The sequence below is a fragment of the Phascolarctos cinereus genome, unplaced genomic scaffold (genome assembly GCF_003287225.1).
Source record: "Phascolarctos cinereus isolate Bilbo 61053 unplaced genomic scaffold, phaCin_HiC Scaffold_1;HRSCAF=81, whole genome shotgun sequence".
NCBI classification, from domain to species: Eukaryota; Metazoa; Chordata; class Mammalia; order Diprotodontia; family Phascolarctidae; genus Phascolarctos; species Phascolarctos cinereus.
Genome location: NW_027555514.1, coordinates 285,141,496 through 285,166,714, shown reverse-complemented (window position 1 = coordinate 285,166,714; position 25,219 = coordinate 285,141,496). Strand labels below are relative to the sequence as shown.

The window sequence follows — 25,219 nt, the reverse complement described above, 5'->3', positions numbered from 1 at the left end:
CCAGGCCCCCCACTTCCTCTAGAAGGGCTCCTGCTAGCCGCAGCCTTCCCAAGCATTTCTTAGTGTACACTTCAGCCCTTGTAACTCACTACTCACTCAGCTCCAGGGGCTGCCTGTTACCACCAGGATCAAACTGAAACCCCTCTGTCTGTCTGGCACATAAAGCTCTTCCCAGCCTGCCTCTTCTCTGCCCTTCAAGCCTTCCTATGCCCAATGCTGCCCTCCACAAGCTCTACAATCCGGAGATGCTGCTGCTCTATTGGGAGCTGCTTGAATACGACTCTGCATCTCCAGTCTCCGTGCCTTTCCCTGGCTGCCCCCCTGCCTGGTGGGCCCTCCCTCCTTACCTCCACCCACGTTCTGTAGGGGCCTTCCGTGGCACTCCCGGCCACTAACGCCTCCCCCTCAGCCGCTTTCCTGCTGACTCTAGGTATCCTGCATGGGCGCAATGGTTTGCACGGTGTCTCCCCATCAGAACGTGGGAGCCTGGAAGACAAGGGGCGCACTCCTTGCCTTTCTTTGGGGTCCTAGCCCCCAGGGCAGCACTTGGTTCCTTTGACTGGTACCTCGCCAGCATCCTTATTATTTGCCTTCTCTCTCCCTGCTCTCTTCCTTCCCAGCCCCCTGTCGGGATTTGCAGATGCTTTCAACCAGACTCTTCTTACCTTAGCATCATCTAACAAAGGACTGCCCGGCTCTGAATCGATGGAGTAAGGGGAGAAGCCTGCTTGGGAGCCTGAATCAGAGGCAGGGGGAGACATCAGCAGAACGTTCTGGTTGAAGTCATCTATCTTCATGTCCATATCGGTGTCCACCAGGCTGCCCAGGTCGATGCCCTTCAGAAGTTCTGCAGGGAGAAGCAGAGCTAGGCGATGCACGGCCCACTCCTCTGAGCCAGAGCGGGCCCCGCCTGGGCCCCTTCACTGCCCGCCCTCACTGGACTCCCACACTTCTGCGATTCAGTGGGCACCAGCTTGGGGCCCTCTGCCCGGGAAGCACTGCACGAACAGAGACACGGAACCTCAGGGCCAGAAGGGGCCTTCTGCATTATCCCAGACCCACAGTCAGCCAGCCTCCACCAGAGGACCCCAGGGGAGCAGCTACTCCACCTGAGGGCCGCTCGCTCCCCCATCTCTCAGCGGAAACCTCTGCAACTTCCCTCACTCTCCTGGCCAGCCCTCTGAGGCCAAGCAGAATAAATCTACAGAGGCTGGGGGTGGGGGGGTCTTTTAGTAAAAATGAGCATCATGTGTTTCTTGATGAGCAAAAGCCTGCCTTATCTCCCCCCCACCCCTCCGCTGAGAGAGAAGGAGAAACAAGACCTCTGCTGTGATCGAGTCAAGCCAAACAGACATTCGCCTGGCTGCGCCCAAGAGACAGCGCCTCACTCTCACCATCTGGGGAGTCTGTGGGCCCCTCCTCCCAACCCCATTTTTTAAAGGCATAAAACAACACATGCGGGATGGCAAAGGAAACTAAAACAGATAGGCCCCGCCCCTCCCAGGCTCAGGAGCCCCCCCAAGCCCCCTCACGGTCCCTGGAGGCTCTGCGGAACAATGACCTCACTTACTGGTTTTCTGATTGGCCAGCTTCAGCACCATGTTCTCCTGTCGCAGCTTGTGATTGGCCTGCTGCAGGTACTTAATGTAATCGATGGCCTTCCTCAGCACCCCGGACTTGTGCATCTGCAGCGAGGGGACACAGACAGAGGGGCAGTGAAGAGCCGGCAGGGCAGAGTCCCCCGGGGCGTCTGGGGAGGTCAGGGTTGAGGACCTTTATCATTCTGTGGCCACAATTCTCAAAGGGACCTTCTCCTACGAATGCCCAAATCAGAAGGGCCTCCAGAGGCCACACAGCCCCCCTCCCTTGAGAGCAGCCCAGGAAGGAGAAGTGACTTGTCCAAGGCCACACAGGTAGCAGGGGCAGAGCTGGGATTTGAACCCAGGTCCCCTCGGACTTGCCCTATACTAGGCGTGCTGTTTTCTCAGGGCACAAGCTTTCCTGATTTCTAAAAAGCATCATTTAAGAACCAAAGACATGGACTAGCTAAGTCACATGAAGCAAATTCTGCATCTTTCCCACAGGAGCCCGCACCCCGGGCAGCGAGTGAGGGGTCCTCGTGTAGGGTGTCCAGAGCCCAGAGGCCTGGAGGCTCACCCCTCGGGCCGTCTGACTGCTTGGCTCTGGGCGTCGCCATCGACACGCTGACAGCGCCCACCAGAGGGCTGAACACAGCCCGGCTCCCTGAGCCACGCAGCCGCGGGAAGCCGGGCTCAGGGCCCAGGACCCACTGTACCTTGGCGTCCGTCCCCATGACCAGGTCCTTCAGCTCGACGATCTTGTCGTTGATGGACGATCGATAGCGCTTCTCGATGATGTTGTGGGTGGTCCTTCTCTCCCCCTCCTTGGGGGGCTCTGGCGGCTTGGAGCCCCCGGGCACCTGTTTGATGGGCATCTTTTCCTGCCCCACCATCACGGGCATGGTGGTGAGGATGGCCCCGCTGCCGCCACTCACCAGGGTCTGAAACACAGGGAGGGTGACGCCAGGCCCTGGCAACACGGCGTGCCCCAGGGGCCCACCACGGAAGGCGAGCTCTTCTGTCCTCACCCCTGAAGGAGCCAGGGGCTGCTGCCATTCATCTCCCTCTTAGCTCAGGGAGGGTCAAAAGGGAAACGGCCTCCTCCCTACGGAGGTCCCATCGATCCCACCCCCACTGGATGGAAACATAGGCCCCCCCGGCCAGGAGACCCTTGATCCAGAGACAGGAGGGTGGGCTCGAAGAAGGGACCCGGCAGGGCTGAGCTCTGTAGACAAGCCCAGGAAAGGTACTTACTGGCACTTGGAGGGCCGTGGTCTGAATAGGCGTGGTGAGAGCTGTGAGGGCCGGGTTCTGCACTGCCGCCATGACCGGGCTGCCATCGGTTTTCAGTGTGGTCAAAACGAGTGAGTCTGTCTTAATAATCTGAGGCTGCACCAGGACCTGCACGGGGAAGAAATCCAAGGTGGATGAGGCCTTCAGCCCAGGACCAGGCCCTACCAAGGGATGGGAAAGGGGCATTCTACTGGACTGACCAGAAACCAGCCGAGCACACAGTAGGTGTCTGATAAATGCCCGCTTGCTGACGTGACTGTGCCCCGCTTCCCCAACTCCATCCCTGCCCCCGTGCTGCCTCACGTGTGCGTCTTCAGCCCCACCCTGACACCCCCACGGAGTACTCACCGGAACCTGCTGAACCTGAGGAGCGGCCACCGTCTGCACAGTCGCTGGAGCCAGGGCCTGAATGGTGCCACTGGCGGCCTGGGTCAGCACCCTCTGGGCCTGCACCTGGGAGGAGGCCACCAGGCTTGGCACTTGAGGCTGGAGGACTTGGGGAAGAGAGAAGAGAAGTGTGAGGGAAGGAAGAGCGGCTGTAAGCAGAGGATGGAGCCTCCTGCCAAACAAAGACAAGGGCGGCTGTTTACGGGCGGGCCGATGTCACAGGAGCACCCCACGAGGAACAGGTGCACCCCAGAGGGTCACTACAGACAATTTTATTGCTGCGGCCTCACTCCCCGGGTCTAATAGGTTAACCCTCTGCTTCCAGGATGGAGGGAGCATTTCAGGAGAACATTCCAGCTCTTGGGGCCCCTTTGGACCCCAGGAGGCTCTGCCCAGACCTTCTGAGCCAGTCCTAATCCTACTCTGGCCCTGAGTTCCCCCAGTGGTCAGGAGAAAAGTCTGAAAGGATGGAGGGAGGGCTTGTCCTGAGTGGGGCAAGGTACAAGCAGTCAGGAGCTAGCTGCTGACCTGGGGAGACGGTGAGGAAATCCCCAGGTCAACCCCAAGTTCTCACTGCCTGGGTTTTTGCCTGCTTCACAGTTGGAAGGAGGCAGGAAGGCACATTGGAAGAAGACTGAAATTGGTATCAGGCACAAGATCCTGCCTCCACCACCGACTGCTGAGACAATCAGTCACACCCTCTCTGTGCCTCAGTTTCTTGCTTTGTCAAATGATAGCTCTCAATCTGTGATCCCACAGCCGGCTGCTCAGATCGATCGCGGCACCCCTGGACTGCAATAAGGTTTTAAAACACAGGCTCACAGACCTTCCAGGCCCCTCACTTGGCAGAGGAGGAGACTGAGGGTCCGGGCTTCGGCCCTCACTGTGGAGCTGGGCTCTTCCCCCTGCCTCCAGCCACCACCAGGAGACTCCTAGTGTCCCTGCCCTGGACGTTCATTCACTTGTCATTAAGTGCAGCGAAAGGCAGGAGGAGTCCGGAGTCAAGGAAGGGGTGATTTCAGGTCTGGCTGACTCCTGCTGGCCCCGTGTGACCCTGGTGAGTCACCTCCCTTACCTGGGGCTTGGTCTCCCCCTCGACAAAACGGAACGGAAAAGTACTGCTTACGTGCTCCTAGTGTGCCAAGCACTGTGCTCCCCACGCAAGGCAGCACACAGCATGCTGGGTCCTGCCCTCTGGGAGCTCCTATTCTAACAGGGCTGACCCAGGAGGGGCGGTCATCTCTGCAGCGGCCCCCAAGGGTTGTGACTGCTTGGTCACGACCCCAAGTCCGAGGGACGCTCGGGGGCCCGTGAACTTGTGTGGGCCTGTGCGGTTGGGAAACATTTCAATGACTGCACTCCAAGGCAGCGGGCTGCCACGCAGACGGGCTGGCCGCAGCTCGCTTGAATTACCTTGGAAGCTGGTGGCCGAGTTCTGGTACAGCAGGGGCTGCTGGATGATCCTGGTCTGGGGGGCCGTGCTGAAGGTCGGGGCGATCATCACAGTCTGCTGCTGCAGCGGGGGCTGGGGCTGGGGCTGCAGGCGCGGCTGGAGCAGGGGCGCAGGCCGAGGAGGGGTGGACACGGGGGCAGAGGGGGCTTTAATCTGTGCGGGTGGAGTCTGAGGGAAGGACGCTGCAGCTGCAGCTGCTGTCGACACGGCCGCCCCCGGCGCCTGGCCGTAAGGCCGCGAGGAGGGGCTCTCCGTGGTGCCAGGGCTGCCGCTGGCACCGGCGCTGGCGCCAGGATTGCTCCCGCCGCCTCCCGGGAAAGCGCCACTGCACAGCTGATCAGAGAAGAGGTCTGGGAACTCTCCCACGTGGCTGCTCACAAACTGCAGCATCTCTGCGAACAAAACAGACAGAAGCCACGTCCAGTGCGGCCGTCGACGGCTAGAAACGAGGCGTGGGGGGAAAATGAAGTCACTTTCCCAAAGACCCAGCAAGACCTGAGCTCAAACCCAGCCTCAGGCACTGGCCAGCTGGGTGGTCCTGGGTAAGTCCCTTACCCGCTGCCTGCCTCAGCTTCCCCACCTCCCTTCCGGCGCTGCTGCACACGGTCTGGTGCATACTCACTCACTCAGATATCAGGCAAAGCCACTCGCGGTGCCTGGAACATTACAACAGCCACAAGCAGAGAGCTGGGTGGGCCTCACCCAGTTCAAACCTCTGGCTTTAGAAGGGAAACTGAGGCCCAGGAAGGGACTTGCCTGAGGGCTCACAGCTCCTTAGTCAGGGGCAGGGCAGGCACGTGGTAAGGCCGGTAACAACTGCCTTCTAGCAGAATGAGTGCTAGGCTTTGCCAACTGTGTTGGGCAGGTCATTAAACTCTAGGAGAAGTTTTCTCATCTATAATATGGGGATGATAATCCCAACACGACCCTAACTCAGAGTTACTCTAAGGGAACTGCTTCATACATCTTAAAGGAATTCATTATTAATTATGGTAATTATGCTACACAGCCCTTCTGAGCTTATCTGCCCAGGGAGCCAGGGTGCCCTTCCCCCCTCACCCCCAGTAGCTGGCTCCTTCCCCTCCTCCTCCCAGGCTGCTCCCGACCTTGAGCCCAAAACCTCAGCTCCAAGGTGTCTAAGCTCTGAAATCCCCCTGTCCTCTGCTCTGTCTGGGATCCCTAGGCCCAATGTGCCCTCTTTCCATTTCCTCCCCTTCATCACACAGCAAATACCTGGAAACTGGGGCTCCAGGAAAAGAGAGTAGCTGCAGTGCTGCCGTCCCCACCTAAATTAGTTCCCCCGAGAACACACCATGAATTCATCAGATGAGGGCCCGTCACCCCCATACCAAGGACAGGCCTACACAGTTCGTGTCTAGAGGCACCACATTTTTGAGGGGGGGCCTGGATTCTGATGGCTACGGGGGGCATTTGGAGGTTCCCTAGCGAGCCCTCCACACAGCACATCAAACGCTGGGATCTAGGGTTCGAGCAGCTGCTTCCAGGGGCGGAAGCTGATGGGCCAAAAGGCCTTGGCAAAGTTAACTTACCACATACCAACAGCTGGGACCATTTATCCCCAGGTGCTGATTCTCAGCTTCATTCTCATAGAGTCTCCCATTGGGAAAGGAGAAGAAAATTGGCCCAAAGCCTGCCACAGGCAGAGCCTCTGAATTCTTCCCAGTCTCCCAGGGGACACCATGCAACCAGGTGACATCCACGAGAGGTCACAGGATTCAAAGAAAGAAACTTAACAGCGGTCACCGACACCAGGAAGGAGCCTTGCAATGCAAGGCGGTCCCTGGGCCTCCCTCGATGCCAGGCTTTTCATCTATAATGAGAGGGTAGTACCAAAGGGCCTCAGGCCTCTTCCAGAAGTACACCTATCACTTCACCTGCTCCCGTGGGTCTAGATGGCCTCGGAGACCCTCTCCAGGTCTACAGCCAGGGGATTAGAGGCTCCTGGTATTCAGTCATGTCTGACTCTTTGTGACCCCATGGACCCTAGCATGCCAGTGCTGGCCACAGAGTTTTCTAGAGCAGTTTGCCATTTCTCCTCCAGCTTATTTTACAGATGAGGGAGTGAGGCAAACAGACGTGAAGTGAGCTGCCAGAGTTCCACAGCTAGGAAGTGTCCGAGGCTGGGTCTGAACTCAGGACTTCAACGGCAGACCCAGTGCTCTATCCACTGAGCTACCTGGCTGCTGATGGCACCTGAGATTCCGTAAATATGAAAGTTAGGGTGAAGACCGTTTTTAAAGCATGAAAAGTTTATTTACAAAATCTTTTTGCAAACAGCAACCTGCCACATTCATGGACTTGAAAACAATTCCCAGCAGCAGCAAGGCTCAAGGGGAGCAGAGAATGAGCATCTGGCTCCACAGCCGGAGCCTTCCTATTAAGCCAGATTACATAAGTGAAGAAACGAGTCAGGAGAGACTCCCTCATCAGTGGCCTGCTCCAGCTGCCCCTGCTGGGCTGACCTCCGGGACCCCAGAGAAGCTGAGGTCGGCAACTCCCCGGGGCATCTTCTGAGCTCTGGGAGACCAAGCCAAGGAGAATCAGCACTGGCTCAGCGCTCCGGGCACGGCTTCACCCAGAACTCCAGGCTGAATGACTGCCTCCCGTCCCTTCCTGGCTCTGCACATGTGTGCACGCTTATCACAGACACTCTTTAATTTCCTCTGAGAAGCACGAATGGACCAGGGAGAGGGTGAAAGGAGCAGATTTTATTAAGCTTTTAAAATTAAGTTTCAATTCACACATAACGCACTTTGCACCTGCTGGGAGGGGCTGGGGGAGGGGCACTCTCTACTCGGGATTCATCCTGGCCTCCTCCAATGAGGGCCCACCTGAGGGGGGAGCTAATAGCCCCAAGATAACACCAGGTGCCAGAAACACCAGGTAGATGGGTCCCTACCCCTTACCATGTCACTTTCCTGGTTCTACGTGCCCAAGCCAATTAATGAGATGATGCCCCAAGAAACCATATCTGTGCATTTTTTAAAGCATACACCAACCTTGGGCTCTCCCAAGACCTAACCAAGTGTCCCCCAAACCCTCTATTGGGACATTCCATCTAGACTGAGATCATCCAGGAGGGGCTGCCCGCGCTGGACGGCAGAGAGATGGGTTCAAAGTCAGAAGACCACTCTGGGTTCAAAATCTGGCTAACTACCCAGCAAATTCTCAAAGACGCCCCCAAAATGGGAATAGCCAATGCTGCAAGCCCACTATGGCACAGACAGTGGATCCGTGAACTGGCCAAACCATTCTAGATTTCAATTTGGAAGCCTGTAACTGAAATGACCAAACGGTCCCTCCCTTTTGCCCTACTAATCCCAATCCTGGGTCTCTCCTCCAAGAAGTCAAAGACACAAGTAAAGATCTATCATAGGGGTAGTGAGGTGGTGTGATGAATAGAGCTCTGGCCTTGGAGTCAGGAGGACCTGAGTTCAAATCCAGCCTCAGACACTTAACACTTACTAGCTGTGTGACCCTGGGCAAGTCACTTAACCCAGATTGCCTCATCAAAAAGTAAAAAAATAAAAGATCTATCATACACCCAAATGCTCAAAGCAGCATTCTCTGCATTAGTGGATAACAGGAAACGAAGTGGGTGCCCATCAACCGGGCGATGGGCGAAAAAACTCCGTGTAATGACCATGAACCAGATAGCATGCCTACTGTGTGCCAGGCCCTGTGTATCTGCCCTCGAGGAGCTCACAGGCTAATCTGGGGAGACAAACAGGCCAACAACTCAGCCCAGACAAGCTGGAGACGACATGAATGGAAGTAACCAGCAGAGGGAAGGCACTGACGTTAAGGGGGATGGGTAAAGGCTTCTTGGAGGAGGTGGGATTTTATTTTTAATGATTTTTTTTTATTTTGAGTTCTGAACTCTCTCCCTCCCTTCTATCTCTTCTCTGTCCATTGAGAAGGCAAACAATGTGATATCAATTATACACACAATTATGCAAAACATATTTCCATATTAGCCACGTTGGCAAAAAAAAATGAGCAAGAAACAAAGAAAGTGAAAAGGCTCGGCTTCAACATGCACTCGGAGGCCAACAGTTCCCTCTCTGGAGGTGGGTCGCATTTTTCAATCATGTTCCATTTGTGGGCCCTTCAGAATTGTCGCTGGTCACTGCACTGCTGAGAAGAGTTAAGTCACTCACAGCTGATCACGGCACAACACTGCTCTTACTCTGTACGATGATCTCCTGGTTCTGCTCCCTTCGCTTTGCGTCAGTTCATGGAAGTCCTCCCAGGTTCCTCTGAAGCCATACCTCTCTTCAGTTTTCATAGCCAAATGGTATCCCATCACAATCATATACTACGCCTGGTCAGCCACTCCCCAAACTCAGCTTCCAGCTCTTTGTCACCAACAAAAAGAGCTGCTACACATGTTTCTGTAGAGAGAGATCCTTTCTCTTTGCTCTATTTGGGATACAGATCTGGTATCGCTGGGTCAAAACGTCATAGCCCTTCGGCAATAGTTTCAAATTGTTCTCCGGAATGGCTGGACCAGCTTCCAACTGCACAAGGTGGGCCTTTAGCTGGGGTCTGGAGGCCAGAGAAACCCGGAGGTGGAGAAGAGGAAGGAGGGCACCCCACGCATGAGGAGCAGCAAGGAAGCCCATTTCACTGGACTGCAGAGTACAAGAAAGAGACAGAGACGGAGAGAGAGGGGCAAAATGCCTGGAAAGATAGGGAGATACCCTAGGGCAGCAGGAGACCCAGCACAGGAGGGCGGTGACCCGGCAGGCCAGGCCTCCTGGAAGCCCCACCCCTTCCCCATGCCTGGATCATCCTGGCTGAACGTCCAGCTGCCCCTTGATGTCCCCCTATTCCCTGCCCCTGCTCCCCTCCCCTCCAGCTGATCCTGTCTATCTGAGTTGGTCTCCATCAGTTACCTGCTGTGGTACCCAAGCACTTAGCACATAAGGAGGGCTTAATGCATGTCTTTTTATTCATTCATTTATACATACCAATAAATAAATACCAAGGAATTTCCAAAGGGAAACTAGAGAGGTCGGAAAGGCAGCCCCTGGCCCTACTCTGAACGAACTGAGGGATGCCTGAGGCACAGAAGCAGGGAAGCAGAGAGAGTTGAGCTGGAGATCTGAACCGAAGCTGAGACCAACATGTGACAGTGGGGGAGAGCCTTGAGGGGTCCACAGCCTTGGGAAGCTGAGGCAGAATGAGGACTGAGCCCCAGTGGCTTCAGCAGTTACATGATCACTGGTAACCCTGGAGAAGCCAGACTGCAAGGCTGCGAGGAGGAGGAGGGGAGGAAACGAAACAGAGCAGAGATGGCTCTTCACAGGAGGGACAGAGGAAGGCCAACAGCTTGAGGGGATGGCCGGATCAAGTGTGGGCTTTTAAAGGGTGAAGGAGAGCCTGGTGGTCAGGCAGCAAGGAAGGAGCCAGCAGATCAGGAGAGACGGAAATTTAACCAACAGATTGTGTGAGGACAGTTCTCGAAGGGAGGGCCAAGAGCTCAAGGAGAGGGTCTGGCCTTGGGGAGGGGAGGCCCCACCCTCCTCAGAGACCAGCGAGGGGAGAGGGATGCAAAGGGGCTCTGAAGTGGGGGGAGAAGAGGGAGCTCCCAGCAGAAGGCCTCTGAGTCCTCAGAGAAGCAGAAGGCGAGTTCCTCTGCTGAGATCCTGGAGGTCCGAGGGGGCGAGGAAAGGCCTGCCACGCAGTGGGAAGGACTCAACTGAGACGGATGAACACAAATTCACAAGAAAGCCCGCTGACCTGGTCTCATGACTTTTACAGAACGCGAGCAGAGAGGACACGCCAACATCTGTGTCTAACGAGACACAACTGCTGGTTATACCTGGCTGAATCTGTGAGCCACGGGGTCAAGACAGAGAAGAGGGGGCTGGGAGGGGAGTGAGGCACAATGCCAGAGCTCTGGGTCATGGCAGTGCATCTGCTGCAGGTGAAGGGCCTGGGCCGGGGAAGGGAATGCCAGCCCGAGAGTGGCGCTCCCAAGTCTAATGGGGAGAGCTGCGGTGGGGAGGAAGACTGAGGAAGGGGAGGGCATGATCCGGGCGCTGGTACACAGATCTAGATTGTGTGCTGAAGAGGGAGAAACAGCTGGTGAGGACCTGTGGGCGTGAACCCAGTCAGGAAGAAGCCAGGCCATAGCCCAGCATTATGTACCCCGATGGTCGCCAGAAGGCTTCACGGGCCGCCAGGCTACCGGTATCCAAAAGGAACAGAGGGACAGTCCCTCTGTCCCCTGCTCTGGTCAGACCACCTTTGGAGTGGTGGGTGCCGAACAAGGGGCCACATCGATGAGCCGGAATTAACCAGAATCATGAAGGATGAGACAACTGAATCTGAGCAGGACCAAGGGAAGGAACTGGGGGTATTTAGCCTGGAGAACAGAAGACCTTAATGAAAGCTGTCTTCAAAAATGTGAAAGGTGGTCACCTGGAAGAGGGACTTGATGATTCTACCTGGCCCCCAAGGGAAGAAGGAGGGATGAGCCCAGGATAAGTAACTCTCAAATGTGGCTGCTTCCAAGCAGAGAGAGCTGCCCATCGCGAGAGATGTCCAAGGGAGACGCTGGAGCGGGGTGCTGTGCACGCGGGAGGCATGCTCACGCATGCTTTGGGGCTGGGGCTGAACAGCCTCTAGCTGCCTTCCCAGCTCCCCACCTCTGACACCAGAGTGCCAAATCCAAGTGCGGCATCTGGTCACCACACCTGGAGACGCAGAGCCCCAGAGTGAGAAGTACCTGCTCAGCCACAGCCAGGGCGGCAGTGATCAGCCAGGAAGCTGCCAGATTTGGATCAAATACCTGGGAGCCCAGAACTTGGCAAGAACACGCTGGGGAGGTTTGGAAAAAACCTCCGTGAGTCATTTGTTCCAGGAGTGTTCTCCCAGGGTACACGGCACTATTCTAGGCACTGTGGGAGGGACACAAAGAATCCATGGTCCTTCTTTCCAAAATAAATTTAAAAAACCTAAAAATTTGGTGCCAACAAACATACATAGAGTATGACTAGGTGTGGGAAGGGAGGCAAACCAGCCCCAGGGCATACCCTCAAGGAGCTGAGGAGCTTTCTATCAGAAAACAGACGTCATGTCCACAAATACGCCTAAAAACCAAAGTGCCGTGCTTGGAGAAGAGACTTCAGGAGAGGGAGGTCACCTCTCCGGAAGGATCAGCAAGATTTGGGGGCAGGGACTGTTCCAGGGTCATCTGGGAAGGCCCCAAGCAAAGGCATGGAACAGGAACAGACGAGTCATCCAGTTTGGTGAGACTGCAGAGTACGTACACGGTACGCCTTGGAAGGCCGTAAGGGCCGGGGGAAGGACTCTGGACTTTACTGGACAGACCACAGTGACTCAAAGCACTTTCCTTCTCGCTAGGGAAACACCCGTCCCACAGCAGCATGGCCGATGACCGAGTCCTCACCCATGCCCTTCTCCCTTCCCCAGGAAGCTGTCTCTGGCCCGTGGGGCCAGTGCACACCTCCTCCCTCTGGAGGATTCCTGCTTAGACCATGGATCCTGTCATTTCAGGTCTACTCTCTAATGTTCTAATTAGAACTACCTGTTGAAAGGAATGCCAGGAAGCACAGACTGAAGGTTCTGGGAATGTGCAGGAGGGCCAGGGGATAAACACCTCTTAAAAAAGCTAGAAGGTGTAGAATTTGGGAAATCAGGGTCAGCACTCTTTGGTAAGCCCTTACCAAGTGTCACGCACTAGGCACATGTACAAAACCAAGCACAAAGCCAGGCCCTGCCCTCCAAGAGCTTACGTTCTAATGGGGGAAGACGGCTAAGAAAAGGGGGCTGAAAAGCCAAGGGAGAAAGAAGGCCCAGAGAGGAATGAAAGAGTGAGTGTGGCTGGCCTACCGTGGAGGCCCCAGGAGGAAATGAGCAATCAGAAGGCCAGAGGCAGGAGCACAGCCTGGAGTGGGACGGAGGGGAAAGGGGGGCAGACGTTAAAATCAGGCCACGCCAGCTAACACCTCAAACTCCAGATTCCCAAAGCAGTCCTCTCTGTACAGACACCTCCCTCCCTCCCTCAAATTTAAAAGAACTAGTATCTGGAAAGCGCTAACACCGCGTCCCAGCATCCAACCTGAGAGGCCTGCGCTAGAGGACAAATATTCAGGAAGGGAGCAAGGAGCCCTCCAGCTTCCTCCTGGGACTGGCCCAGCCTGGGATGTGCCCTCCCCACCTGCTCCTTTTAGCATTAAACATCTGCATCTTGAAATTCTGTGGGTGAGGATGACCGTAAGGGCAGTTTTCTGCTTCAATGCTGCCCTCGGACCAGGGTTTAAAATTAAGAGATCCATGTCCAGTGGGGGGGGGTGGCAAAGGGCGAGGGCAGGGGAGCTGCTGGGAAATCGCATCTCCTCAGGCCAGCGGCCAGCCCTCGGTGCCCTCATTCTCTGCACAGGTAATGTCACTAGCTCAGCCTGGAGCACGAGCCCAGTCTGGCTGGACAGAAACTGCAAGCTTGCCTCTAGACAAGGGCCTCGTCCCGAGTCCCCCAGCTCTGTCCAGGTCAGCTGCCCATCTCTGCCCTGCTGGGGGGCCGAATCTCAGGGGACCAGGGCAGGCCACAAGAGGACTCAGTCTGGAGCCAGCTTCAACCTCGCCTTCTCCCCGCGTCCTGTAACTTCTTCCGTGTTTCTCAATCTGCCCCTTTCCTGGATGATGTGAAATATAGCTTTTTCAAATACTTTCGTGAGGTGGCCCTCCTCTCACCAGAGGCAGCTAGGTAGTGTAATGGGTAGTGCCCCAAGCCTGGAGTCAGGAAGATCTGAGTTCAAATCCAGCCTCAGACACTTACCAGCCGTAGGACTTGAGCAAGTCACTTCACCTGTTTGCCTCAGTTTCCTCAACTATCCAATGGGGATGACAACAGCACCTACCTACCACCCATCTGCTGAAAGGATGAAAGGACATAAGATTTGCCCAAAGAGCTTAGCACACAGCCTGGCACACATCGCTAGGGACACGAGGGAACCTGGGAGAAGTGAGACAGGAGAAGTGCACATCGGAGAAGAGGCCCTAGAAATGTGTCTGCTTAAAGCCAGTTCTGTCGGGCCCTGGTGCTTTTAGGATTTAAATTAAATGTTAGAAATTAAAGATGTGCCAGCAGCTGGCCCCTCCCTGCTTTCTTTCCTCCCCGTCCTTGGCTATAACATGGGGCTCCTGAGCCTGGCATTCATGGCCATGCACCCAGAACTTCCCGGGGGGGGAGGAGGGGGCCTGTCCTTTCCCGAAGGGTCTGACTATCTCCTTTATAACAACAATAAACAGCTCAAGTGTGTGGCTTTGAGGGCTTACAAAGCCCTTGCCAACAGCCTGGGAGCCCAGAAGGTCCATTTCAGAGACGAGGCAGCTGAGCTGCACCAGCCTGGGGCTTCTCCATCCCCGGCTGCAGAACCTGCCACACAGTAGGTCCTTAATGAAAGTCTCCTGACTGTGGACAGGTAAAACAACTTGCCCAGGGTTGTACAGTCAGTGTCTGAGGCTGGATTTGAACCCAGGCCCTGGGATCCAGCCCTCCTGCTACCTCTCACTATGGAGTGGCCAGTCTGGCTTCTGTCCCCTGGTCTTTATCACCCGCTGTCCTTTCTCTGATCCCCAGACCACTGTATATTTCCCCAATTTAGCCCATCTAATCACCCTCACCAAGACGGTTTCTTCTCTCACGGAGCCTCAGAAGATTCCATCTCTTCAGCCTGTGATTCAGAGGCAGCTACTGGGGACTGAACTGGCCTCAAAAAACTCTGGCTGCTAACAGCTCTTCCTGAGTTTGAGACCCAAGCCCCAGCCCAGCGGACGCACCTCCTGGGCCGCCAAGGGTGGCTGAGCACCGCTACTTTCTTGCTTATCTCCTGGCCGGCTCCTGTAACCCTGGAGGAAGGTCTGTGTGGGAGGCGTATCTCCACGACATACAATGATACGGCAGACAACATGAAGCCCGGAGGGCAGCTAAGAGGCCAAGGACGGACAGAGGACACAGCAGGCAGCCCGAGGAGCAAGCTGAAATCTCCTGAAACTTGGAGAACTCTGGCCTCAGTGAGCGAGCCTGGCTGGGAGGCAGTACCCACACAGGCCCCGACATGGGGCCAGAGAAAAGTCAATGCAATGCACGCAGCTCATCAGTGCAGGGCAGAAGGCCCCTGCTGGTCAGCCAACAAGTATTTATTAAGTACCTACTACGCGCCAGGCATTCTGCTAAGTGCTAGGGACACAAAGAAGGCAAAAGGCAGTCCCTGTCCTCAAGGCGCTTACCATCGATCGAATGGGGACAAGACAAGCAGATGGGTAGGGAACAATTCAGAGGCCAAGCACTGGCTTGAGGGACTCTGGGAAAGGCTTCCTGGGGAAGGTGGGATGCAGCCAGGGAGGCCAGGAAGGGAGGGGGGAGGAGGAGGGCAAACAGAGAAATGCCGGAGCCCAGATGGAGGGAGCCCAGATGGAGGATCTGGTTTGTGGAATAGCCAGGAGGCCCGTGTCTGTGAGGGAGTGAGGGGCCAGAAAACAGGAAAGGGAGGAGAGGGCGGGGCCGAGAAGGGCTGCGAAGGCCAAGCAGAGGGTTCTCTATTTGTTCCAGGTGCAGCCTTTGTGAAGGGCTGTGACCTGTACTGGGGTATGAACTCTGCTCTTCGGGTGCTGAAGTAACACTTCCTCCTTCTTGATCCTCCCTGGGTGGGCATCTTCGGGGCCGGTGGGGGACTGGCCCTTTAGGGGGCACACAGCACACAGCTTGTTCAACTGCTTCTTATATTCTCCTCTCCTTGGGCAGACTCAAAGGCCCCCCCACCCGCCTAGAAAAAAACAAAACACAGCGAAGAGCTCGGCAGGACCCAGAGGGAGCAAGAGGGACTTCAGTGCCCGTGGGTCTTAGGCCACGGCCCCTGCACATCAGAGCCATGCAAGGAGGCCGGGCCCAAGCCATGGGGAGAAGGAGCTGCCAGAACCTCAGGGGAGCAACTTAGAGATTTACACACCGCAGACAGACGTCTGTCTGGCCAGAAGGAGCCGCGAGCCCACTCCTGAGAGTTCGCCGGGGCACACACGAGGAGGCCCCCAAGCATCTGTACCCTGGACCTGGCTTCCTCCAGGTGGGGGGAGGAAGCAGAAGGGACAGAAAATAAAATCCCATTTAAATAGACAAGCCCACTTGGAAGCCAGTTTTCCTGGGACGGAACAGACCGCGAGCTTGCGCCAGCCCCTCGGTGCCGCCAGGCCTGCCCGAGGCACAGGAGCATGATGGCAGTGGAGGGCAGCCATTGGTTCAGCACCCAACACAATGAGTAAGCGCCTACTGTGTACGAGGCAGAGATGAATGACAACACAGATGCGCCTTTCAAGTCTAGATTGGTGATTCCTTTCCGCCCTTTACCAAATGTAGATCAACACCCGTTCTGTGCCTGGTTAGGGCCCTCAGAACAAGTCAATGACTTGCCCAGGGTCACAAGACTCGAAAGTGGCCAAGGTGGGACCCAAGCCTTATCTCCTCTCCTGCCAAGTTGCTTCTAGAAGGTAGAAAGAGAGACAGAAGCCACGGCCTGCTTGGTGAGCTGCTTGGTGAGCAAGGCCTTGGGTCTTCAGATCCCACCTAAAAGACCTCCAGAAATGAGCAGTGTTTGGATCTCTCTGGGGCCCCAAGGCACGCACTGAAGCATAGGGCCTGGCACGCCATAGGCACTAAATGACTGCTGCAATGACCTCCCCTGGCCCAAGGCACCCGACTGTGACAGACTCGAGATTTCATCATGGCAGGGGCCATCTCAGCCAGTGCAACGCACTCCCAAGACAGCCCAGCTGGAGCTCTGGAATCCTGGCTCCGCCCTTCACCCTTCTCCTCCCACACACCTCCTCCAGAAGTGGCCTTTCCCATCCTCCATCCAGATTTGGAGCCAAGAGGACCTGAGTTCACAAGGAAAGCACCCAAACCCTCCAAACCTCAGTCTCCTCATCTGTAAAATGGAAAGGCTGGACCTGACAGCATGCCCTACGTCTTCCCAAGGTCCTCCTTAATCCACGCCTTCTCTCTGATCATCATCACCTTTTCCTGTGCCTAGCTTGTTTGTACACAGTCGGGTGCACGGCGTCTCCCCCGTTAGACTGGGGGCTCCTTGAGGGCAGGGACCGTCTTTCTGCCTTTCTGTGTAGCTCCAGGAGCTTAGCTCAGTGCCTGGCACACAGCAGGTGCTTAATAAACACGTGCCGACAGAATGACTCCAAACCTGGAGGATTTTCTCTCAGCCTCCCCCCCCATCCTGCCTCGCCTTCCCTTCCCCCACCCTCCCCATCACTGCCCAATCATCTGCACTTCGAGGGGGCCCTGTCCTGGCTGCTGGAGCCGGTGCACCAGCCACCCCTCCAGGGGCTTCCTCAGAGTCCGTGCCGCCCTCTGCAGCACCCTGGCCCCTCAGCTCCGCACCTTCCTCCCAGCACCTCAGACTCCACTCGATTCCAGCCACCCAAGGTCTCATCCGGTCCTGAGGAGGCAGGATCCCCCAGTGGAGAGCGCAGGAATCCAAGACTCAAAGCTACTGCTACACTGACTGGCTATGGGGGTCACTTAAAGCCCCTGGGTCTCAGTTCTTACATCTGTGAAATGCGGATGATAATATCTGGAGGGGAGTATGCATGTCAAAGCCTCTGCAACCTTAAAAAGCTCTAGCTAAACGGGAGTTGCTGTCATCATTAGGCCTCCCCATCATTCAGAGCCACCTCACATCTCCCCCACGTCGCCCAGCTCTAGCCATCCCCTCCCTTCCTCTGTGCGCCCTGCTGCACCCAAGTACATTCTAGTCCAAACCCTCTCGTGTCTCCTTAATGGTCTGGACTGATCCAGTCACGCCAGGCATTTCAGCAATGCAGCCTCCTCCACTGTGGACTTTCCCCCTCTTGTCTCCTGAAGGAAGAGAAACTCTCTCCTCCCGGCTCACCCCTCACAGCACCCAGGGTGACCTGGAGTAAGCCCCTCCTCTTGTCTCCGCTCCCCTGGCCTCTGTTTTGCAATCCATAAAATGAGAGGATTGGACCGGGCCCTCTCTTTGGCCACACCAGAGGCTCAGAAAAGTCTAATCCCCCCACCTTACAGAGGAGGAAACTGAGGAATAGTGTTTGGAGACACGGCATACACCAACCTCAAGCTCCCCGGGGCTCCTAAGAGGCCCCAGCTCACAAGGAACCCAAATGTAGCTTTCTTTCCCACTGCCTGCCTTTGGGGAAAGGTTGTGTGCAGACACCACTGGGGAGCTGTTGGCCTTCCCAGGGTCCCGGCCTCCATGGGCCTCCCTGGCCATCCTGCTGGGGTCAGGGAGGCCAAAGCACAGATCAAGACAAGAGCCTTCTGACAAACAATGAGGGCCCGGTCCTGCAGTCGGATTGGCTTTCACCGGCCTTGTAAGGGATCTAGCACAGGGAACCAGAGAGACCTCCTCAAGGGGCTGGGAGGAGAGGCAGGGGACTGGACCAAAAGACCCCTCAGGTCCCTTCGGCCTTGGAGGGTCTGTGCCTGGAATCAGTGGTGGGGGAGGGAGTGTCTCTAGGCACCACAAGCGAAGGGAAAGAGTGGGGAAAGAGACATTCACTGTCTGTCAGGAGCCCTGGCCTTGGGAGGATCACTCCCCCACCTCAGTTTCCTCATCCACAGAATGAGGGGGAAGGAATCTTGGTTAAGGCCTCTCCCACCTCAAAAATGTCTCTGAGGAGTGGTGAAAGGAGAAGGGCTCCCTGGCCAGGGGCTTCCTGGGCCAGACCAGTGGCCCCCACATTCCTCGGGCCTACGCAGGGGCTGGGAGAGGCCTGAGGGAAGCCCTGAGTATTACTAGGAGTTTCATAATCTGCTTCCTCACCACCCCTAATTTTTATCACGTTCCAAAACAAGACGGCGTACTGGGCAAACCTGTTCCACTGGACAAGACCAGATGCAGTGACCCAGAGTCAAACCAGTCCAAGTGAACTGCACTGCCTAGTGATTCTAAGGCTCGGAGGGGAAGGCCCTACAAGACCCCCACCCTCCACACAGGCAGGGCTCACTGATGAGAGGGCCTTTCAGAGGCTGTGGCTTTAAGGGGAAAGCTCCCTGACCAGAACACAAGGCTCCCTGTGAACTCCACCTTTAGACCCAGGCTGCAACTCGGGCCACTCCCTGAGAATCCACAAGGTCAACACCGGTAGAACCCAGAGCCCAGGAGACGGCAGCAGAATACCTGACTCAGTCACCCAGTGACTAGGCCTTCTGTGAGCAAGCTCCCCCACCCACTCCCACCAAAGGCAGGCCCCTCTCCAAAGCTAAACTATAAATGCTTGTTCCAGAATTGTCCTCGACAAAGAGGGCCCCCAAGTTGACAGAGTCTCTGGAAACTGAAGCTCACTGTTCTGAGGCCTCAGGTTCTCTCCCACCCCCAACAGCCTGGGTAAGCCCCTGGAGGGCCCAGGCTGTACCTGGCTTAATAAGTGGCTAGGAGCCCATGAGGGCTCCCCCTGCACTTACCGGAGGGCCTGGCACACCGTGGGCGGTGGGGCAGCCGCTAGGGGTGCCTCTGGCTCTGCCTCACCCTCCCTGGAGCTCAGGCCGGCCACTTTAACCTCGGGGCCTCAGGATGCTGAGGGGTGGCCAGAAGGTCCTTCCAGCTCCAAAGATCTAGGAGCACTTGTGAACCCAGGACGCAGGGTCGTTCCCCCTCCCCCCAACACAGCAGGCCCTGCTTTGCCAAAGCGAAGAGGTGCCATGCTTAAAAAGCCACCTCCAAGAGAAGCCAGTTTGACTCCCGGCCAGATTTCACTTACCCAAAGGGCAGCAAACTTCAAGTACCAGTGTCCACACCTCCCCCCAATAACAGAAATCCAAACGCCACCAAGTTACCAAGAAAAAGGACTTTGCCTTCCCAGAGCTTACAATCTAGGGGAGAAGAGATTCACTCTGTGACAACATTATCTTCCTTTCAGGTTTTGCTAAAGTGACAGGACATAAGTGATGTCCTGTCATCCTCCCAACAACCCTTTCTGAGGGTGAGGAAACTGAGGCAGAAGGAGGTGAAATGACTTACGAGGGTTACACAGCTAGTAGCTGCCTGAGCCACGATATGAACCCGGGTCTTCCAGACTCCCAGTCCAGGGCTTTCTCCCCTCCACTGCCTGGGGCATGGGGAGCTAGCAGGCCTGAGCAGTATGAGGAGCAGTAGCATAAAAGCAGATCGCAGGGCTGTATTTCCCCAGGAAGAAAAGACAATACCTTTCAGGACGATGGTGGCCATCCCCCAGCAGGGGCTGCAGTGGGAAAGCCCATCCAGAAGGCAGTGTCTGTCTGTCTCCCTACCTCTCACACACAGCCGCATGGCACAGGGTGTGGGCTCTGGAGTCAGGAGGGCCTGGGTTCAAATTCCACCTTCCTGCCTGTCAACCTTGTGCCCCTCCCCAGGTCTCAGCTTCCTTATCTGGAGAACGAGAGAGGGGTGGCCCAGACAGGCTCTCAGGCCCCTTCCAACCCCAGATTCTGCATCCAGACTTCAAGGGGGCTAAATGGAGACACTGCCCTCATCTAATGGGCCGAGGCTAGGACATACTGTCCAGGAAGGCTGAAGAAAGCCCAGGTCTTGTTACTTAGAACAGAGAGGCCAGAAAACCAACCTCTTTCTGCTGCCCCAGGAGCAGAAAGCAGAAGCAACATGGGGTAGTGGGGACCCAGTAGAAGAGGTGGCCTCTCTGGGCCTCTACTTTCTCCTCCCTAAAATGGGCTATCAGGCCCCCGACAGATCTCATCTCCAGAGCCTGGGCAGAAATAAAGGAGATGCTCAGTGCTTCAACTCTACCCAGCAAGGTGAAGGGCCTGAGGGTGCTATGTCCAGCTACTTGTCCCAGGGCAAGTCTCTACTTTATCTAGATGGGCCTCAGGCCCCTCCCTGGTAAAATGAGGACCCTGGATCTGAGTGACTGCTAAAGACCCAGGCTGTGCGACCTGTTGGCCAAAGTTAAAAAAATGACCGACCTCCGAAACTCAGTAACTAAGTGGAGGGTGGTGGGAGGCAGCCCTGGGCCTGAGCCCTGTGGGTGGCACCTCACCTGGAATGACCCAGGGCCCTTGGCAGATCTAAATCTGTGTTCTGTGAACTGAATGCTGACAGGCCTCCCAAAGTTTGGCTCTGCTATTAACTACCTTCGCGACTCCCCTCTGTCTGGGCCTCAGCTGCCCTCTTGGCAAAGTGAGGGGGATGGCCCCTTGCATGGAACCAGAGTTAACAGGGCAAGCTGAGTTAGTCAAGGGCCTGAGAGCCCATTTTGCAGAGGGGAAAGCAGAGGTCCAGAGAGATCGCCTCTTCTGCTTCGTTCCCACCACCTCACGTTGCTTCTGTTCTCTGCACCTGGTCTCTCTTTGGGGCCACTTTCTCTGGTGTAAATGAGGCCCTACAATGTCTCCAGCCAGCTCTAAAGCCTAAGAAAAGACGGCTCCTCCCGGGAGCCGGGCTGTGCTCATCCTCATCCTCATTCCCATGCCCCTCGGAAGGATAACCAATGGGACAGGTCGGGCTTCGGGAAATGTTGGTCAAGGGTGAGGTTAGGGAGGCCAGGGTCTGGACTTTGTGTCAGAGGAGATGTGGTCCCATGACACCACGACTCTCATGGCCCAAAAGTGGGTGAAAGTAAGAAAGGAAACCAGGTGTGGCCAGGCCCAGCAGACACTGATTACCACGCCCAGCATCCACTCCATCTAAGCCAGGGCTGGGAGTGAGGCGATGACAAAAGGGGAGAGACCGTGCCCTGGGGTGGCCAACAAGTGTGGGAGAAGCGGGCATCACACACCCAGGCAGGTACAGGGAGAAGATGGCTCAGAACAGAAGTCCTTTCTTCTAACCCTGGGCCCCAGGGCAGAAAGTGGCTGCCCGCCTTCTCCCCCCAAGTCCTAATCATGGGTCACGACGGTCATCCCCCAGTCTCCAAGGACACATTACCCGGCTACCTTCCCCCCTGATCTCCCCCCAGTCATGTTTACCATCATGTTCTGGGACTTTCTCATCCTGGAAGTTCCCGCATCTCACTCCTGAGACCAGAGCCTCAGCCTACCCACTCCTCTGACGTGCACTGGGTCAGCAAGCAGCAGGCCTGGAGACCGCAGGCAGTCTTTGGTGGCTGTCCTCTCTAGCACCCCAGCCGGAATCCCTCCCTCCTCTGGCCTCCAGCAAGTGCCCCTGAGTCCCCTACAACCTAAGTAACTTCTGGTGAAAGCGAGGCTCTGGAGGCCCCAGCACGGCCCTCCCTTTCAGCTCACCTCCCTGCCTCGATGCCCAAGAGCCAGGCTTGCTTTCTCATCCCTCCGCCCACCCCTCCTCTCCCTTCCAAGCCAAGGCCCCCCTCACCCAGGCCGATCCACTTCCAGCCCTTCTTGCCTGTCTTCCTGGCTGCTTCCCTTCGCCCTAAAAAACGCTCTAACGGGAAGCCCCTGCTACCCACCAGACCCTGGGCCAGCGGAGGAGAGAAGCAGTCCTGCCCTGCAGAGCTGCCATTCCAGCTTCACCAGGGCTACTGGGGGTTCCCCCCCTGGGAGCCTCATCAGCCACAGCCACTCACCCACTCACCCTAACAGGCAGGCCCCGGCTTCAGATTTCCCTTTCCTACAAACAAGGGCAAAAGTAACCTGCCCCCCCATCCCAACTTCCTCAAAGACTCTTCTCTACGTCTCTCACGCCTCCCACGGGCTCTAACGGCACACAATCCAGGTCTGGGAGGCCGAAGATCTGGGTTCAAATTCTAGCTGCGTGCCCCCTGAGCCTCAGGGTCCCCATCTGTCAAACGAAGATCTCCGCGGCTGGGCTCAGTCCTGTGCTCGGCAGCCCCTAGGCCACATGGGAGGCCGACCGCGAAGCCCCTTCCTCACCTAAGATCTCGCCTCTTAGAGGACTCGGTAAACGTTAAGACGTCTCCCTCCACGTGGAGGTGGGGGCGGTCGGCCTCCCTCTCCACGGCCCCCAAGCACAGCAGCGATCCTCGGTCTGCGCTCTACACCCGGCAGGGTCCCCCTCCCCAGTGAGGCGGCGGCTCTGGGGTGCCTCCCGCAGCGCTCGGGGCCGGGCACTGGGCATTGCCCCGACGGCCGATGCCGGGGTTGGCACCAGATCGCCCCCACCCCCGGGCAAAGGGGCACCGACTCCTGTCAACTTGGATCCCCCCGCAAAAGCGCCGCTGAAACGGGGCCGCTGCACCTGCCCCCGGCCCGGCGCGCGTGGCGTGGCGTGACAGCTGCACGTGGGGGGCGGGAGCCGGGGGGCACGCCGGCGGCCGCACGTGGACGAGGCTCCGCGGGCGTGGGGACAGCCGCGCGGCCGGACGGAGGCAGCAGGGCGTACGGATGCTCCGGCCTGCGGCGGGGGAGGGGGAGCGGAGGGGGCAGGGGGGCGGGGGGGCGGCGCGCAGGCGCAGTCGCGGCCGCCACTCACCGTCGATGTCCCCCAGGGTGAGCTCGTCCCCCAGCTCCGTGAGGGTGTCCATGGTCTCCAGAGCGCCCAGCTCGCCGCCGCTCGCCTCCATCGCCCGACTGTGCGCGCCGGGCCCTCGGCTCCCGCCCGGTCCTCAGCGAGACGCGGGGGCGGCGCCGCCGCGGCCGCCGCCCATGTCCCCGAGCTCTGTCGCAGTCAGACGCCGCCTCACCGGTCACCGCCAACCGCCGCCATGTTCGCGCGGCCCTGGGATGTCTCGGGCGAGGGGGCGGGGCCTCGCGGGCGGGGTTCCCCGGGCCCGCCCCCTTCTGGCCCCGCCCAGCGGCCGCGCGCTCCGTTGTTTGTTGTCAATGAGACCAGGTTGGCAGCGGCCAATGGGCTGGCGGCGCGGCGCGTGGGGTGATGGTGCGTCACCGATCAGCAGCTTCTATTTGCATGGCCGGACCCCGCCCTCTTCTGGAACCACCCTCCCATCCCCCCCCCCGCAGCGAATCAGAGCGGGAAGCGTCTGGGGCTTGGCTACCCGCCCCCGCCCGGCTTTAAAGGGGCCGCTCCGCCCTCTTCTCCTCCTACCCCACGGGGCAGCTTGAGCTCAGCGCTCCTCCAGCTCCCACGCTCTGTGCACCCCGCCCTCCCTGCCCCCTGCCCCTCCCCCTCCCCAGAAGATGGGATAAGCCCGTAGCTCGTCTGGGAAACCCGCAGTCCTTTGCCCCTCCCCCGCGAGCCGTACACCTGCCAGGTGGTGGCTACCTGCGCGGACCGCGGGTCGGTGCACCTGGGGCCGGGCACTTTCCTCATCTATGAGATGGGGACAGTGAGTCACTAACACCCCCAAATGTGCCAGGTTTTCTGTTGTAATCCTGCTAGGGACTTTGGGGGCCCCAAATTGAACGGGCCGACGGAGCTGATGGATTCAAGTACAGATGGAGGCTTTTTTGGGGGGCGGGGGGCTTGGGCAACGTGGGAGATTGCTTTGCTCGACGCTGCGTATTTGTTACGGGTTCGTGCATTGGATTTCTCCGTGGAGGGGAAGGGGAAGGGAAGGGGAGGGGATGCCGACCTGAAACTGACATAACATTGATTAGCGGGAGGGGAAAAAAAAAAAGATGGAGTGCAAACAGGGACGAACCTCGGTACGATACCCCCCCCCCACCTCGGTGTTATTTTCAGAGGCGCAGAATTTGGGTCAGAGCACCCTCGGGGGCCTTCTAGTCCAACCAGACCCAGAAAAGCAATCTCCGTTGTAACGGCCCACAAGTGGTCATCCGTCACCCATCCTACCTTGGGTGGGAGCTAGCGAGCCCGGGACTTCTGGGGCAGCTCGCTCATGCTAGCGAGGTTTTCATGACTGGGAGCCTAAATCTGCCTCTTTGCACCCTCCGTCCAGTACTCCTGGTTCTGACCTCTGTGGCCCAGCTCTGCCCCCAAGCCCCGGGGCTAAGCTGCCTCCCTCAACAGGTTCATAGAATGTTGGAAGTAGGGCAAACAGACTTTAGAAATGAAGAGAATCGGCCATCTGAATGAGGCTCGGCTATAGTGGGCCCCCCCAGGGCCCCTCGGAGAAGGAAGCGTGCCAAGGTCATAAAGGCTGTAAAGGGGAGAGCTGGGAATCGCACCCATATCTCCCACTCTGAACCCTACCGCTCTTTGCCATTAATATTAAAAGAGATTGTGTGATGCCCTAAAAAAAGATTCAGCATCACTACAATAGCAGATAGAGTACTCTTCTCCAAGTCCCCAGATCATTGATCATTCCCTCTTTTGCTAGAAGGAAAGATGAGAAGGAGGAAGAAAGAGAGGGAAGGAGAAAAGAAGGAAAGGGAGGGAGGAAGAAAGGAAAAAAGAAAAGGAGAGAGGGAGGAAGGGAGGGAGGAAAGGAAGGGAGAGAGGGAGGAAAGCAGAAGGAAACAAGCATCTATTAAGTACCTACAACATACCTGGCATTGTACTGAGTGCTTTACAAATGCCCCACTTGAGAAAGGAAGTTTCCAGAAGCTTCAGAACACTCGTGTGAACTGATTCACAGTGAAGTGAGCACCAGCACAATGTGTACAGTAGCTGCT

The 25,219-nt window shown here is 57.0% G+C and overlaps 1 protein-coding gene across 3 annotated transcripts in view; it reads right to left on the bottom strand.

Moving 5' to 3' along the window:
• The window catches only part of SREBF2 (sterol regulatory element binding transcription factor 2), a 46,402-nt gene extending 22,970 nt beyond the window's left edge, over nucleotides 1-23,432 (bottom strand). Inside the window, exons 1-7 of one of the 3 annotated variants that reach the window (XM_078147667.1) lie at nucleotides 23,157-23,432; nucleotides 4,674-5,105; nucleotides 3,222-3,367; nucleotides 2,835-2,981; nucleotides 2,297-2,521; nucleotides 1,571-1,685; nucleotides 666-847 (exon numbers count right to left, since the gene is read on the bottom strand). In XM_078147667.1, coding sequence (XP_078003793.1) covers nucleotides 666-847; nucleotides 1,571-1,685; nucleotides 2,297-2,521; nucleotides 2,835-2,981; nucleotides 3,222-3,367; nucleotides 4,674-5,105; nucleotides 23,157-23,247 — 1,338 coding nt within the window. In that variant the 5' untranslated portion in view covers nucleotides 23,248-23,432. Of the gene's footprint in view, nucleotides 1-665; nucleotides 848-1,570; nucleotides 1,686-2,296; nucleotides 2,522-2,834; nucleotides 2,982-3,221; nucleotides 3,368-4,673; nucleotides 5,106-22,597; nucleotides 22,865-23,156 lie in introns of those variants that run through there. The other 2 variants (XM_020982752.2, XM_078147669.1) reach the window with 2 other exon arrangements.
• Nucleotides 23,433-25,219: the final 1,787 nt, after the last annotated feature.